Raw genomic sequence first — 17,502 nt, 5'->3', positions numbered from 1 at the left:
CAGTAAGAGTTTGAGTTATATCATTTATGAAAAAAGGGAGAAAAAGAGTATCTTTAACATAGACTTAGCACTCTGGTGTACTTACTTTAACATAGACTCAGTACTCTGGTGTACTTATTTTAACATAGACTCAGTACTCTGGTGTACTTTAACATTAACTCAGCACTCTGGTGTACTTACTTTAACATTAACGCAGCACTCTGGTGTACTTACTTTAACATTAACTCAGCACTCTGGTGTACTTTCTTTAACACAGACTCAGCACTCTGGTGTACTTTAACATTAACTTAACACTCTGGTGTACTTACTTTAACATAAAATCAGTACTCTGGTGTATTACTTTAATATTAACTCAGCACTCTCGTATACTTACTGAGAATCTGAATATTGAATGTACTGTTGTCAGAATCTGTCAACTTGGTGAGGGCATCCATCTGTTTGCATACCTGAAATAAATTCAGCATTAATGTCTACCATATAATCTGTGCATTACTTCTAAATGTGTCATATAATCTGTACATTACTTCTAAATGTCTTATATAATCTGTGCATTACTTCTAAATGTGTCATATAATCTGTACATTACTTCTAAATGTCTTATATAATCTGTGCATTACTTCTAAATGTGTCATATAATCTGTACATTACTTCTAAATGTCTTATATAATCTGTGCATTACTTCTAAATGTGTCATATAATCTGTACATTACTTCTAAATGTCTTATATAATCTGTACATTGCTCCTAAATGTGTCATATAATCTGTGCATTACTTCTAAATGTCTTACATAATCTGTACATTGCTTCTAAATGTGTCATATACTCTGTGCATTACTTCTAAATGCCTGTCATATAACCTGCTCATAACTTCAAAGTATCTGCCATATAATCTGCATATTCTAAATGTCTGTTATTGAATCTATGCATTACTTCTAAGTTTCTGTCATATAATTTGCACATTGCTTCCATGTGTCTGTCACATAACCTCCTCATAACTTCTAAATTTTTGTATATAATCAGCACATCATTTTTAAGTGTTGGTTATACGATTGGCACATTACTTCTATGTCTGTTTGATAATCTGTGCATTACTTTTAAGTGTCTGTCATATAATGTGCACATAACTACTAACGGTGTAGGAGGAGTTCAACAACATTACACACGTACAAATGAATGGACAGGTTGTAGCAATATAACACCCTGAAGAAAATTCTTTTACCTTGCACAGTACAACTGATCAATCCTTGTCTTTTTCAACCCAAGGTCAGTTGACACGGTTATCATTCCATTTCCTTTGATTCAGACAATGGTTAAAGAAAGAAACTCACACTCAACATTACTAATCCATAACTCAGAACAATACATCAAGGACAGGAACTAAGCCATTAATTTAGGAAAAATATGTGATTAAGAACTTTAACAAAAACCAGAGAAAGACCACTTAAGATGCCAGTGCTGGAAAAGTGACTGCTATGTCTAAGTGGGCTGACAAAAATTTGTAAAGTTCTATGAATATAATTTTATTACAACTTTCATTTATGAGTCTTGACATCTTTATAATGATGCAAGCTTTACTTCTGCACTCTAAAACTGCGAAGAACTTAATTTACCTTATTGGTAATCAGCTTACCTGCAGGAAGTTGTTAGTCTTCCTTTCATAGCCTTTCAGTGCGGCTCGACTTGTGAAGTAACCAGTCCAGAACTCATGGGGTCGGCTTGCATAGGGAAAGAAATCATCCCTCTTAGTGGTATACTTCTTTCCAGCTTTGTTTACATAATATGTGTAACAGGATGGAGTAGAATATAACAAATTTATGGTACTGTTATTGGTTATTTGCTGAAAAAGAAAAAGAAGTAGGATAAGATGTTACAGGATGGAGTTGATTATGACTCATTATGTTACTGTTATTATTTGCCATATAAATAAAGAATCATGACGATGTTACAGGATGGAGTAGAATATAGCACATTTATGATACTGTTATTGGTTATCTGCTCTAAAAGAGAGTAGGACATGGTTACAAAACTGGATACTTGTTCTGCAGATTTGGTGAAACACCTAGTACATAGTGAAAAATTATATAAAATCACGTGAAAGACTTAACAGGCAGAAAAGAAGAAAAACTGCTACAACTTCAGAAACATACTTCCAATGCTCTGATTGCCTATGTCATGAAAACAACTGTTTAAAGGGTTCTCTAATTTTAAATTCTCAGGAATATTTGATGGTATATCAAAATCATTTGTCCCCACTGAAAGACCTTTCTGCCAAGATATCACCAAATTTATTTAAATTCTATATAGCAACAGGTGTAGATGAATTCATTTCAAGTTTTGTTCTATTTTTTTTTTAAATAACAGTAGCATCATTGTTACAAAATTAAAAAGTAATCAAGTTAAAATGTTTTCTGTATAGTGCAACGGAGTAATTCTATGAAAAGAAGTGACTGGAAGGTTTTTGCACTGGTAGCAATGACAATCATATTTGACAACTGATTGTGCAGCATTTGTTCAAACTTAAAATGACAGGTGCTTTCTGTCAAATTAGCTCATGTTCTGTTGAATGGTTTTGATAATAATTTGTTTTAAACACTGCTGCAATATTTGATGGCAGATTTGCAACATTTATTTGGACCCCAAAGTACTTTCCACCAGGGACTGTTCCATTAACTTTAGTCAAATTATGTTGAGTAGTTTTTTTAAATTATATATAACTGTTTAAAGACTTTTCTATCTTTAGTAATGGTGGCAATATTTGACAGTGAAGCGGGGGTGGAGGAGGTGATGAAACTTGTTTTAATTACAACTAGTGCACTGATTTAATTCTCCAGGATGTCAAGCATACAGTCAAAGCTAACAGACCCAGACTGAAATGGGCATAATCACAGGCTGAATCCTTAGTCATAAAAAATATATATCTCTTTGGACTTGAACCAAGATTAGAGTAGGCTGGGAGGAAGGAATCTTTGCAACAGCTGCTAGTAAGTACTACATACTAGAAATTAATTTTAATAGCAGTAATATATTACCTGCTACTATTGCACTGCTTAATTTACAAGTTTGGAGGAAGACTGATGGCATCAACAAACACTGGTATAAGAAATAAATGGTCTTACGCTTACAGCAGACGAGTTGACTACTGTGAGCTGGTAGATGAATTATTGCCCTATTTTGTGATGTCGCAATGGGACACAGCAAAAAAATACCTTTGTTCTGGTGTGCCAAGAGTGAAAGTAAAATTATGAAAAGATAGCATGAAAGAACCCAAAGACCACTCTCAAAAAGTTGTCCAAAAAGTACTGATTCAAGTACCCAATTATAAGGGAACCACTGACATTGAGAAAGAGATGGTTATAACCTTCCTTCTACCATTTGTGGAAGCCATATAAAACAATAAGGCACAAGCTGAGCAAAGGAAATATCAATCAGCGCCATCAGAGATATGACTTAGAATGAGAATCTCAACAGGAACTAGAGCAGCTGATGCTACAATTAACCCCAGTTGATGAAGAAAAGAAACCAAATCACTGTTCCCACTGAACTGTAAGCAACACTTTTCCACGTATAAAACCTGAAACTCACTCCTTCTACTTGCCAAGAGAGCAAGATGATGGTCTTAAAGATAGAGGAAACTTCACAAGGTTCATTAGTGGGTTTTGAGAACGAAAAAGAACACATAAAACAGTTCATCTAGATAATATTAAGTGAGACACAAGTCTCTTAAGTTCAAAAATATGTGATGAGATCCGAACGGTTAAATTCCAACATAACTGTATAATGCCTAGAAAATCTGAGTGTGTGTTTGTGTTTTGTATTTTTAATGTAGCTTTAACAATTTTTCAGTCATATTGCTACGATGTCTGCAGTGTGACAGTTTTGTGATATCTAGCACTGGGGCATCATGCCACAGACATGTAGCACGATGTCCCACCCAGTCACATTATCCTGACACCAGGCCGACCAGTCCTAACACTAACCTCTTAATGCTGAGTGCCAAGTGAGGCAGCTGTATGTAGCATTTTTATAATTCTTTGGTATGACTCGGCTGGGGATCAAAAATTTGAAACAAAGAGCTTTCCAACAGCTAATAATGGCAGAAACAGAACATTCTCTTTCCTTCAATAGAAAAAGAAATAAAGAGAATAAAGCCTGCTATTGCATTTAAAGGGGTGGGGTGGGTGGGAGGCCAGAACCAATCTGTTTATATTGCACCTATTACAGAAGATTCTCCATTTATAAATCGTTAAAGTTTATTTTCTCCCTGATTGAATGATGTACCCACAATCTTGCTCATTAACTGGACTTGGCAAATGAATCATATGAGATGAATTAAGTGTGAAAGTGGAGAAGGACTGTCCCTCATCTGTGGCAACTTCTTGCTTGCCAAAAGGTCAAGGAGATCACTGAATCATGACCACTGGGACCACTAGGGTAGCTACCAGGGTTAGCTGACATGTGGGACTTGACAGATTTATCTGAAAGGTGCAAAGGTGTAGGAATACAAGCAAATCCACTTTAGACTGAAAGCAACCACCAAGGTTCTCTGAGGAAAGATATATGGAAAATGTAAAATGTTGTTCAATCTGAAATCAAACAAGTTAAATGTTGGCCTCTCCACAGCTATAATGTGTCCCTGCATCTGACTGGCACTGGGACCATTCATGGAGGACCATATGTCCCTGTCTGGATGGGCTGTTTGTGACGACATATTCCAGATGCACAGAATATGACAGACTCTATAATCTCTGAGGAGACTGACCAACAACAAATGTTCAAGGCTTCCATGCAAAGACAAGGTGGATGTGTACCTCCTGGATGCCTGAGGTATGCTCTTAATAATGTATTGTTGGAGGTGATCACAATGCAACAATATAAGAGGCTGATGCCCCCCTTAGAGATTTTGAAACATTTCTTGCAAGGCTAGGTTGTTTATATGATGGGTTGCTTCTTCCCAAGACCATAATCTCTAAAGGACTATCTCTTCAGGCTCAAGGTGCACAACCCATCCCAAACTGAAAGAAAGGAGTGGGATTCAAAAGCATTCATCCAAACTCTGGTCAGAAACCAGTCCTGATCTAGCCACCCTCTCAGGTGGTGGTGAAAATTGATTTCCTGTGGGATCCAAGTTGATAATTTGTCCTTGTGTGGTCTCCAGTTTACTAGTTGCAAGAAATGGTATTGTTTAAGTGATGTCTCAATAGGGGATTAATTCTGCTGCCATTCAAAAGAGATGGGGTAAAGTTGAGCCGACAACAAAGTCTTACCCATAAGACCCACTATATGTGCCTGAATCAGATCTCTGGTGGAACATGAACCCTCCCTTGAATGATGAGCAAACTTTATCGTCATATACACATAGTCCTAAAAAAAGGATGAGACCTGACCTCAAGTTTGGGAATGAGACTTTGATGACTCGCTATTGACCAACAATGGGAAAGATCCTTTAGAAGAGAATAACCAAAAGACACAGAGTATCAACCAATTGATGAAATACAGGAGAATGGACCTAACATGCACGACTATTACCCACATCACCTTGATAAATGTTCTTGGGGAGGAAACAAACTCAAACAAAAGAGCCTGGAACCAAAACACCTCCTAATCAAGACAAAACTAGAGGTATTTCCTGTGAGGCAGGAAGATGGGAATGTGAAGTTATGTACCCTAGAGATCTATGTAGACTATTCAGTCATAGCACAAGATGGCATTTCTGACTAACATTCTTGTTTCTATAAATTTTTTTGACATGATAAGATTGATGAGTATTTTAGGAATATTAGCCTGCTACCTTGCAAATCCAGCCCTACTAAAAGACGGAGAAAAAAAAGTTTTATCCTGTTTATTTTTAGATAAGGGATACTGGTTGAAGAGACCAAGATTGTCTAAAACATCCAACAGGTCTCATTCCTGCCCGAGCATGTTGCCATAATGCCAGAATGTGTCCAATATTATGGGGTGGTAGCCTTTGGTACCTAATGGGGCCCAACTGTTTCTCCTTAGGAACAGAGGCTGAGAAAATTAAGCCAGTTGAGGGAAAGAGGCATGCAGAGGGACAATATAGATGGTTACTCTCAAGATTCTCTCCACAACTCAAGGTTGTAATTATCTGACTTGCAAGGCTGACCTGATATGAGCTGAGCATGTAGAACAAGAAGGCAGTCAATTCAGGTTGGCTGGAATCTTCCTGGGTGTACTATCATTAGGAAAAGTAGACCAGTGCCCCAGGGCTTGTCCCTGCCTGAGATTTGATCATTCCCACAATAGTGGGGCAGTCCGGGTTGGATGACTATTGGAATCCCACTAAGACCCCATGGCAGAAAGAACAGAAGGTACTGCCACCAGTGTGCATGGTGGGGTGCCCAACTGTTGCCAACCTTCATTACCGTGATCTACACCAGGGGAGTTTCCTCTATACATCAACATCCTAGAAATCAATACCTTTCGTTTCTATAAAGACTGAAGTAATAACGGTCCTTTTTCGGTCTGACAACCCTGTGGTGGTGACATATCTCCTCAAACAGGGAGGTAACAATCCTTTCAACTGGTGTGTTTTGATTTGGCATTTTCTACCAGGGTGCAACAACCTCCATATCAACATACAAATCAGACACCTTCTGCCAGCATCCTTGTCTTAGCCGGTTGGTTAAGAACTCCATACCCAGATGGACAAGTTCTGGGATGGACAGAGGTCTATCTTTCCCAGTTTGTGAAAAGGCCTAGGTGATCTAGAAGACAACGAAGATCATTACCGCCTTGAAGTAAGATAAAACTTAGCATGTGTTTCTGTAGGATGCTGCTCAGGTACTCTGCTGTCAATGTAGACGATGTCAGTCAGAACAGGGAGACAATGCAATCCATAGTCTGAGTGAAAGCCCGGGGTCTAATGTTGAGGCTAAACAGAAGACCAGTAATTGATAACGGTGTGGCAGTAAGCAAAACAGAGAAACTTGCAATAGATGGGGGTTGATAGGGACATGAAAGTATGCATCTGTCAGATCAAGATTGACAGCCATGTCTTAAGGAAAGGTGGAAAGACCTTGCCGCATCCATCTTGAATTGGGTGTGTGTGACTCCAATCACTCATGGCCCTCCACCTGCTGTTTGCATTCCAAAAAGAAACAGCCTTGAGTAAAATGCAGAGGATCGTACAAAAGCTCCCATGACCATATCTCCTGTTGTAGAAAGGCATCCATCTCCCATTTTGATGGTGTATTCATGAGGAGTGGAGAGGAGACTGTTGATGAACGAAACCTGAAGCCCCTCTGAATGACCTGGATCAATATCCCCCCACCCTTTTTGAGGGAAAAGGGAGGTCCAGTGAGTTCAATATCAGTTTCATAGTGCTAGTGTATGACTGCATCCTAGGAATCGATGCTGGTAAATGTGTGACTAAGGATATCCTCTCTCTGGAGGCTGCTGAACATCCCTTCGCACTGATGGGGACTGAGTGGTTCCAAATGCCTGTGTGGGTTGAGCCACCAGGTGAAGGGGCAGTGCCTGAGCTGTCTGCCTCCAATCTGCCTCCAAAACAACAGAGACCTGAACAATGTTGCCCCAAAAGGGAGGGTGTGATACGGTAGGAGCGACATGGATCGCACACATGCGACACGTCACATCAAGAACAGATTGGCTTAACCTGTCAAAGAAAAGAGTTGGCTATGGTATGGTGTGCAGCCCTGGCTAAAAACTCTAGCCTCCCAAGTGTGGGTGTGTTGGATATTTGCAACAACATCCCTAACCAGCTCTGACGAGCATGGAGCATATTTGTCCGCCCTAAAAAAAAAAAGATGGACAAGCATACATATGAACAGCTACTATGTTCTTGAAGTTGTTTGCCGCCATAAGTCCATTTCTTCCTCCTCAACAAGATCTACAAATTCTTTAGAACAGTGGTATGGTGGGGGGGGACAATCTGAAGTAACCAACACCCGAAAAAAGAAATTGTCCTTGATAGCAGCTGGAAAGTTATCTCCAGTCCTATTCCATGGATTTGATGGAGTTCCATTGCATACACAGTGTGATGAGTCTTAACTGGGTCTACCTGCAGCCCTGAGGAGACATACCAGGTGGTATGAAGACTCAATTCCATCCCTAGTAAAACTTCTCCCTTGTGGACTAGAAGTGAACATGGAAGTCCAGTTTGACAGGCAAATGGTCAGCCTGGAAGCTGGCAAAAAGATATTGCAGCTATCAAAGGTACCAGCCACTCCAAAGACCTGGCTGGACAAACAGATTTCTCACTGAAATCTCCATCATAGAAAGGGTATGTTGCCGGTAGTACGTTGGATAGATGGATCTGTCACTAAGTTGCCCGTAAATCATTGCTGTATGGACCTCATGTTGGAACAGGTGGACGGCTGGTGACAGTAAGGTATTCAATATGTTGAAGACGAAAAAGGTGTCAGGCCTGGACGTTGTTTTTAATTCTGGGAATATAAACATATACTGAAGACTTAGCATTCTGGAAATGGAAGGCAATATAATAATAGCAGGTAATGTATTACTTAAATCACCACAAATAGCTTTTTAAAAACCTGCAGATTACCAGGAAGCTTCTGTAAAAAATTTATCAATTTCCTGTTGTGAGCTTTTCTGGAAGAAATTGTTGACATTTTAATTTTACTAATGGCAACCAAATATATCAAAACACTTTTAAAACAAGCAAAGCCTTCATACCTCGGTACTTTCTGCTAAATATGTTCAAGTTCTGTTGAATGGTTTTTGTGAAGAAATTGTTGACAGTTATTTTCTTTGCAATGGTGGCCATATTTTACATTGGATTGGCATCATTTGTGCACATATGAAAGCCCTTTAAGTTGTCTCAAGGTTTTTCTCTATTTAGTACTGGTGGCCATATATGATGGCAGATCTCCATCAGTTATTCAAACATGAAAGACCATTATATACAGAGGCTTTCTGTTGAACTTAGCCAGAATTTGTTGTGCAGTCTTAAGGGGACAAAAACTGCTTAACGGTTTTACTATATTTAGTAATGGTGGTCACAAATAAGGGCAGATAACCATCATTTGTACCAAACAGAAAGTCTCTTTATGTGAGGTTGTTTTCCATCAGATTTGGTCAAAGTGTTGGGAACAAGTTGCTAATATATTTACTGGTGGATTGGCATCACCTGTACAAATCTGAAAACCCTTCATTCCAGGGTGCACTTTGATACACAAGTTAAAATATGTGGTTTTTGAGAATTTCAAAATAACAGACGTAAATATATCACCTTCTAATTAAGGTGCATATCAGTAAAGGTAAGTCAATCTGGCCACTATCTGATAAGAAACCTCATACAAACAAACTGTTATTAAGAAAAAATGTGTGTTGATGGAGGCTACTTACCAGTTCTCTGACATACTGAATAATCTGATACGGGCAACATAACAGTTTACTGACATACTGAATAAGTTGGTAGGGGCAACATAACAGTTTACTGACATACTGAGTAAGTTAGTAGGGGCAACATAACAGTTGGTAGGGGCAACTTACCAGCTGATTGACATACTGTATAAGTTTATCCATATTTTTGAACCAATGTGGAGCATTCTGATACTGGAAGTCAGATCCCATGGTCATAATCAGATGATCTGTTGTAAAATGTTTGGCCTGAAATTGATACAACGTCAAAATGTGAATAAACAAACCTTTTGGATATACTGAAAACATATGTGCTGTTCCAAATATTAAAGACATAGAAAAACAGAATTAGTAGGGCTATGTTCAATTACTTCAAGTGAAGGATTGATTTGGGAAAATTGGGTTAAGGATCTTAAAACTGAACTGTATTAATTCATTATGCAACTATATCAGCTTCTGTCCTCACCTATTAAAAGAAAAACAAGAATTTTATAGGTTTCACATAATTATAACACCTGTAAACCTTTAAATTTAATTGGATTTGATAATGTCAGCATGACTTACAGGTACCTTGAAAATTCCTGCAAAGTCAAAACATGGATTTACACATTTATACTGCTTACCTAATAATACTGCAGATGTTTTACTTTTTTTGAAATTTTATTCAGGAAGTAATCTGACATGGACTTCTGGCTGAAGTGAAAGAGTTTCAATAATGTCACTGAATATTTAATTATGAGTAGTTCCTCAACCTGAGTTTCTATCTAACACCTTGTAAATATCACCAGCTGTATTATTTTTTTTCTTCAGAAATCTTGTATAACTATTTTTATTGCTAAACAACATTCTGAAAAATGTATACCTGTTCATTTACAGCACTAATGAAGTGTTTCACTTTATCATCTTTGTTGTAGTCATGGAGACGATCATCATCCTGAAATGAAGTTACATAAACATTCAATGAAAAATGATGCACTGATTTACATTTATTTGAAGAATATGAAAATTTTCCATTTTTGTTCACTGATGGATAAGCTGATTCACGATATATGAAACAAGCAGCTTGTTGCAAGTGCCATTTATTTGTTTTTAATAAATTATGTCCATACATTTCATGCTTTTACAAACACAAGTCTGAGATTCTATTTCTCACATAGGACAAACGTTCAATGTTCCCTCACTATAAGGCACCTTTGTCATACACAGTTTCATTTATAAGGTGATAATTGTCATGGATATTATTAAATTATGTAGCTGTAGTACTCTAGAATACAGCTAACTCATATAACACAGCACATTTGTATGGCTACCTTTAACAGCATTTTGATGGTATTACTCTTTTAAATGACACTGCTATGTGATATACCCAAATATAGGGCAATCTCACATATAACACAATACACTTTTATGGCAACCTTTAATGTTGTTGTTGTTGTTGTTGTTGTTGTGGGGTTTAACGCCATTTTTCAGCACAAGACAGGCTATACATGGCGGCCAGTATTAATGGTGGAGGAAGAACCCGGGAAAACCCCGGAAAGAACCACCGACCCTCGAGAAGCTACTGGCAAGCTTTCTCACATACCCACATTGGCTGAATCTTAGACTCGAACCGCCGCAGACAGAGGTGAGATGGCAGTGATCCGTAACGAAGAGCGCTTTAGACCACTTAATAGCATTAAAATATTGGATCACTGAACTAAATGACATTGCCATGTGATATCCCAATATAAGGCAACCTCACATAACACAGCATACTTATATGACTACCTGTAACAGTATTAAAATGTGGGGTCACTATATCAAATGATATTGCTACGTGATATCATAATATAATGCTACATCACATATAATGCAGTATTCTGTCATGGCTACCTTTAACAGTATTAAAGGGTGGAATCGCTGTGCTAAATGACAATGCTATGTGATACCCCAATATAACATTACCTCACATATCACTTTTATGGTAACCTTCAACAGCATTAGTGTGTGATCAAAGAAATAAATGACTTTGCTATGTGATGCCCCACAGTAAGGCAATCTCACATATTACACTATACACTTTCATGGCTCTCTTTAAGCATCATAGCAAGAAATCACTGTGCTATACGATACTGCCCAATGCCCCTACCAGGTCAAAAAGTGAGCTCCCTTAGAAGAAAAAAATGGGTTGTAAATATCTTTACCTTTTCCTATTTATTAAAGAAATTAAAACACATATAATCACAAGCAACTATATCATGGGTTTATTAATTTCTACAGCACTGTATGCTTTGAATCAGTCACTGTGGAGTCCGACTACAGCCCTATATGCTTTGAATCAGTCATTGTGGAGTCTGACTACAGCACTGTATACTCTGAATCAGTCATTGTGGAGTCCAACTACAGCACTGTATACTTTGAATCAGCCATTGTGGAGTCCGACTACAGCACTGTATACTTTGAATCAGCCATTGTGGCCGAATCCGACTACAGCTCTGTATACTTTGAATCAGTCAATGTGGAGTCCAACTACAGCACTGTATACTTTGAATCAGCCATTGTGGCCGAATCCGACTACAGCTCTGTATGCTTTGAATCAGTCAATGTGGAGTCCAACTACAGCACTGTATACTTTGAATCAGCCATTGTGGAATCTGACTACAGCACTGTATACTTTGAATCAGTCATTGTCGAGTCCGACTACAGCACTGTATACTCTGAGTCAGTCATTGTGGAGTCCGACTACAGCACTGTATACTTTGAATCAGTCAGTGTGGAGTCCGACTACAGCACTTTATACTTTGAATCAGTCAGTGTGGAGTCTGACTACAGCACTGTATGTTCTGAATCAGTCATTGTGGAGTCTGACTACTGCACTGTATACTTTGAATCAGTCAGTAGTGCAACTACAGCACTGTATGCTTTGAATCAGTCAGTGTGGAGTGCTAATACAGCCCTATAGGCTTTGAATCAGTCACTGTGGAGTCTGACTACAGCACTGTATACCTTGAATCAGCCATTGTGGAGTCCTACTACAGCACTGTATACTTTGAATCAGTCACTGTGGAGTCCGACTACAGCACTGTATACTTTGAATCAGCCATTGTGGAGTCCTACTACAGCACTGTATACTTTGAATCAGTCAGTGTGGAGTCCGACTACAGCACTATATCTTTTGAATCGGTCAGTGTGGATTCTGAATACAGAACAGATTTCTGCAATTTGTTTGATTGCTAAAATAACTGTGCCCACTGTTCAGAAATGGGTTATTTTATTTGACAAGGAAACTGAAGTAAACCATGCTTTAGGCTGATTCAAAGTATATAATGCAAGAAAAATACTGTGTACTTAATTAATCCGTGGCCAAGTGCCTGTGATCATTATTAACCTCCCCTGTCAAAAGCCTTCCATACTGTGATTTTAATTCCTCATGCTCTAGTCACCATTTTCGTTTGTAATTTATCTTCGACATCTGCATGTACATTTTTTCATCCCTGTATACTGGGTCTACTTTAGAAATATATGCAGCACTGTTTTCACTAAAGGTATCATCTTATCTTCATTACATTTTCTAACGATGATCCACCATGTACTCATGGTTGGTGCCAAGCTAATCAAAATCAGTAAGATATTTTGGTCAGCCAAGGAATGTTATGAATCTTTGGCAAAAAGCACACTTCATTCAGTAACTTTGGGATGCACTATGGATAAAGAGACCAACTCAGAAGCGACAGTTTCTGTTTCATCTGAGACATCTGAAAGTAGTTTCTGGGTTGTGACATGACGTAGATTATCCTTTCTGCTGGTTCTTTTCTCCTCTGCCAGTTGTAACTGTTTTTACTTGCTCCTCTGGAGTCCTTTGCCAAGACTGTGCCTCTAGCAATTGCAGTTCCAAGCAAGTTCTTCCCAGCGATCCACATCGATATACAGAGCCTCGATGTCTCTTGTATACATCACTCAAGAGTAGATGTGAATAACCTGATGGCCTTTTGCCAGAGGTCAGCTCACCATAGAGAATGTGATTTATCATGCAGCCATCATTGATTTAGTTTACATGTCCAAGCCACAATAGGCAAGCCTGTCTGAGAAGTGTGAACATGATGGGGTGTGCTAACACTCAAGGACCTCTGTGCTGGAAACTCTGTCCTTCCTGTACATGCCAATGATGCATTGGAGGCAAAGCAGGCAAAAGTATTTGAGCCTCTTTTCTTGATGTTAGTAGAGCCTCTTTTCTTGATGTTAGTAGAATGTCCATAATTCACTGCTATAGAGGAATATATGCTGATGACACAGGCTTGATACACTTTTATTCTGGTGTAGAATGTCCATGACTAACTGCCATAGAGGAATATATGCTGATGACACTGGCCTGATACACTTTTATTCTGGTGTAGAATGTCCATAATTCACTGCCATAGAGGAATATATGCTGATGACACAGGCTTGATACACTTTTATTCTGGTGTAGAATGTCCATGACTAACTGCCATAGAGGAATATATGCTGATGACACTGGCCTGATACACTTTTATTCTGGTGTAGAATGTCCATAATTCACTGCCATAGAGGAATATATGCTGATGACACAGGCTTGATACACTTTTATTCTGGTGTAGAATGTCCATAATTCACTGCCACAGAGGAATATATGCTGATGACACAGGCTTGATACACTTTTATTCTGGTGTAGAATGTCCATAACTCACTATCATAGAGGAATATATGCTGATGACACAGGCTTGATACACTTTTATTTTGGTGTGTTCAGTCAGCTAGCTCAGCCTGGATATTACTGAGGATACATTTCCATTGTGGGAGTTCTGCATCAAGCAAGAGGTTGTCCATGATGGCAGACCCAAGGAATGACAACTTGCTGACAACACCAAATTCATAGTTGTTGATGTTAATGGAACATGACTCTTCAACACCTTGACCCATGACTACTTTTTTCAGGCTGATGGTAAGCCCAGAATTCTGGCAAGCTTGTGAAATTTCGTCAGTAAGGTTTTGGAGCAAACCCTCTATGTGGCTTTCACTGCTGCATTATTTTCAAAGAGTAGGTCACAGATGAGAAGTTTGTGGATCTTGGTTTTAGCTCTAAATCATGCTAAGTTGTCAAGTTTTCTGTCTGACCTTGTGTGAAGGTAGACTCCAGGGATCGTCCTGGGCTTCGCCAATGTCGCAAATTGCGATTTTTTTTCCTTATTGGCGAAAAAAATATCCCATCTGGCGATCTTTTTGGCAACAGACTTTTTGGTTATTTAATTTGTACATACAATCATAGATTTGGACTGGATAAATTAAAAGGGAGAACGAAAGGAAGCCACAAACTTGACTAAGCAATGCATTGGAATCAATCTGTTACACAAACAATCCTTTGTTCGTATTGACAACCCCATCTTTACAGTGCATTGTTACATCATAATCTGCTTATGCTGACATCTGGGCTGAGTATGCTGTGATACAGTCAATCATGCTACCGAACTATACCTACAACTGACCGACTTCTGAAGACGCGAATAGAACAGATACAATTAATTGAATGGCTAAATCTTCTGTTGGTTTTTTTTTTTTTTTTTTTTTTACGTATACCAGTACAATAGTTTTGCTGAACCTTCATAGAAAACTGATAACCTTTGAAGTACCGACTACTGTGTATAAATACAAAGCAAATGGAAAAATCTCAATCACAATTATGTCTGTCGCCAGTGCAGCATTTTACTCATTGATCTTTTCCTTTTGCCATCAATCCGTGTTACGGCTGCTGAGACTTAAACTCCGAAACAAGAAATAGCACAAAACAAAAACAACAACCAGTTTTGCTTAATTAATAATAATTATTTATTTCTCAAAATACAAGAGTGAAAGAATCTCTAAATTGGGTGTGAATTTATGCTTATATATACGGTCCAATATTGCCAGGTGTTGATTCGTGTAAGTTTCATTCGTGGGAATGTAGATCCTATTTTGTTTGTCGAGAAAATTTATACAGCATTCAGTGATCATTCTTGGGATTTAGGAAGCAATTCACTACAAGCTTTGTTAAGCTAGCCATAAGGGGGAGGGGGGGAGGCTGCTGATAGACTACTGGTGTCACCTGTCAGTGCTGTGGACTGTGAACGTGGATTCAGTAAGATGAACCTCATAAAAACTGACATCAGAAATACACTCTGCATCTCATCTCTCGAGAATTTCATGAGAATCAGCATGTACGGATGTGAAAAATTAGACTTTGAAACTGCATTCAACAAGTGGGCAGCCCTAAAATTGCGACGGATCTTCATGTAACACTTTGTAACATTTTGTTAATGCTTGTTGTAATTAAAGAATTAAGTAACCCATCTTTTGTAATTTTCATTGCCTGTTACATTAATAGACTAAATTAACACTTGGAAAAATGTACACTACTTGTTCTGGCGACACTTTTTGAAAATTGGCGACAAAATATTGAGGTTGGCGATTTTTTTGGCGACAGCTTTTTAAAAGCCAGGACCATCCCTGAGACTCCCTTGGTTGACAGGCCAAAATCATGTTTCAGTTGGATAGAGAGGAAGGTCCTAAACAGGGTAGAGGCAAGAATAAGACCCTGCTAAACTCCACTATTTATAACAAAGGCCTCTGAGTCTGTGCTCTCATACTTGACCATGCTGTGCACATGTTCATAGAAAGACTGGATTACAAGAACTCACAGAAATCAGTGTAAACAGAGTTCAGGTTACAAACACTCACGGACAGACACATGCACAACATACACAGATGGAAGAATATACCAATGAACATAAATTGCCAATCACACTATATCTGTATAAATGTTAATATAACATGTATATATAATTTTATGTAGACATAAAATACTTGCCATTATCGGATCATCATTGCAGAACTGATCAAAGCAGAAACCATCAGGTGGGCCATAACCATTCTGCAGTACACCAGTAAACAACTCAGCTGCCTGCCCTACAGGGTTAATAATAAATATCTGATAACACTCTGTGAACACAACAATAGACATACTGGATAATCAATGCAGAATTGTTCATTATAATACATGGATTTTGTTGCTTGTCTATCTTTGGATGTCAATTCTGACATTTCGGAAAACGCTAATGCATGAAAAGATTTCAATTATGGAATATTATTTTGCTTGATCAAAATTCAAATAATCTTCTGGAATTCATCCACCATAGCTTTATCAATTTAATTATAACTATGTGCCTAGAGATTTTTCTGACATTTTTTCTTCGAAATAACTACTTTTGAGATTGCCATGAACAATCTAATTCAATTTGTTTTTGATTTCCCAGAGTCAGTCTCATAATTAAAGGAAATACACAATGAAATGAATGACCAATCAGAGGCAGGTACATATAAGTTGGTAAGTAAAAGAGTACACATAAGAATAAAATGAATGAATAAAAGAATGAACAAGAAATAGATGTAAGAAAAGATATACAAATAAGTGAATTGCAAAATAAAAGAATGTACACATGATTGAGGATAAACAAGATGGTAATAATGGACAAAAACACTTTGAAACAATCATTACAATTTTACTACAACCAGAATTGGAAATACAAGATGAAGATTATAAGGATGAATGGAGGTTACTACTGAATAGGCTTTTATCAGACCAAACAATAAAACAATTATCTTCTTAGCCAACAGCTCATTCTTCTCCTCAAATTAGAGGACAAAAGATTATAGAACAAGTCTTTATTTGCTTTATCTACTAAATCAGGTCAACATGTTTTAGCTTTGAGTGTTATTTTGTATAAATTGATATAAGCAGAGCAACATAGTTCAAACAGTAGAAGACACGGATCAGCATTAGCATCACTCTGATGAGTCCAAATGTAATATGCCAGTACACTACAGGTAATATGAGTAAATGATGTCAATTTATAACAAGGTGAATATGTAACCAGCATTACCAGATGTGCAAAGTAGCACCATTTTTAGTATGAACTAGACAAGAAGACTTGCAATGAAACCCCAATGTCAATAAGACCATGTATATATATTATATATATATATATATATATATATATATATATATATATATATATATATATATATATATATCCCCAAAAATTCTATTGGTGGGTGATTTTATTGGTCAATAAAGTCTGTCAGTGGTGGGTCCTGAAAGGCCTTAATCACA

The 17,502-nt window shown here is 37.8% G+C and overlaps 1 protein-coding gene across 1 annotated transcript in view; it reads right to left on the bottom strand.

Moving 5' to 3' along the window:
- The window catches only part of LOC149803237 (lysosomal alpha-mannosidase-like), a 99,534-nt gene that overhangs the window by 69,162 nt on the left and 12,870 nt on the right, over positions 1 to 17,502 (bottom strand). Inside the window, exons 6-10 of the mRNA XM_089952879.1 lie at positions 16,201 to 16,298; positions 10,225 to 10,296; positions 9,495 to 9,611; positions 1,630 to 1,836; positions 374 to 446 (exon numbers count right to left, since the gene is read on the bottom strand). Coding sequence (XP_089809005.1) covers positions 374 to 446; positions 1,630 to 1,836; positions 9,495 to 9,611; positions 10,225 to 10,296; positions 16,201 to 16,298 — 567 coding nt within the window. The remainder of the gene's footprint in view (positions 1 to 373; positions 447 to 1,629; positions 1,837 to 9,494; positions 9,612 to 10,224; positions 10,297 to 16,200; positions 16,299 to 17,502) is intronic.

The sequence above is a fragment of the Sinohyriopsis cumingii genome, chromosome 3 (assembly GCF_028554795.1).
Source record: "Sinohyriopsis cumingii isolate HCF-2022 chromosome 3, ASM2855479v2, whole genome shotgun sequence".
NCBI classification, from domain to species: domain Eukaryota; kingdom Metazoa; phylum Mollusca; class Bivalvia; order Unionida; family Unionidae; genus Sinohyriopsis; species Sinohyriopsis cumingii.
Note: the sequence above shows the minus strand (reverse complement) of the source record. Positions and strands in the feature narration are given on the sequence as shown.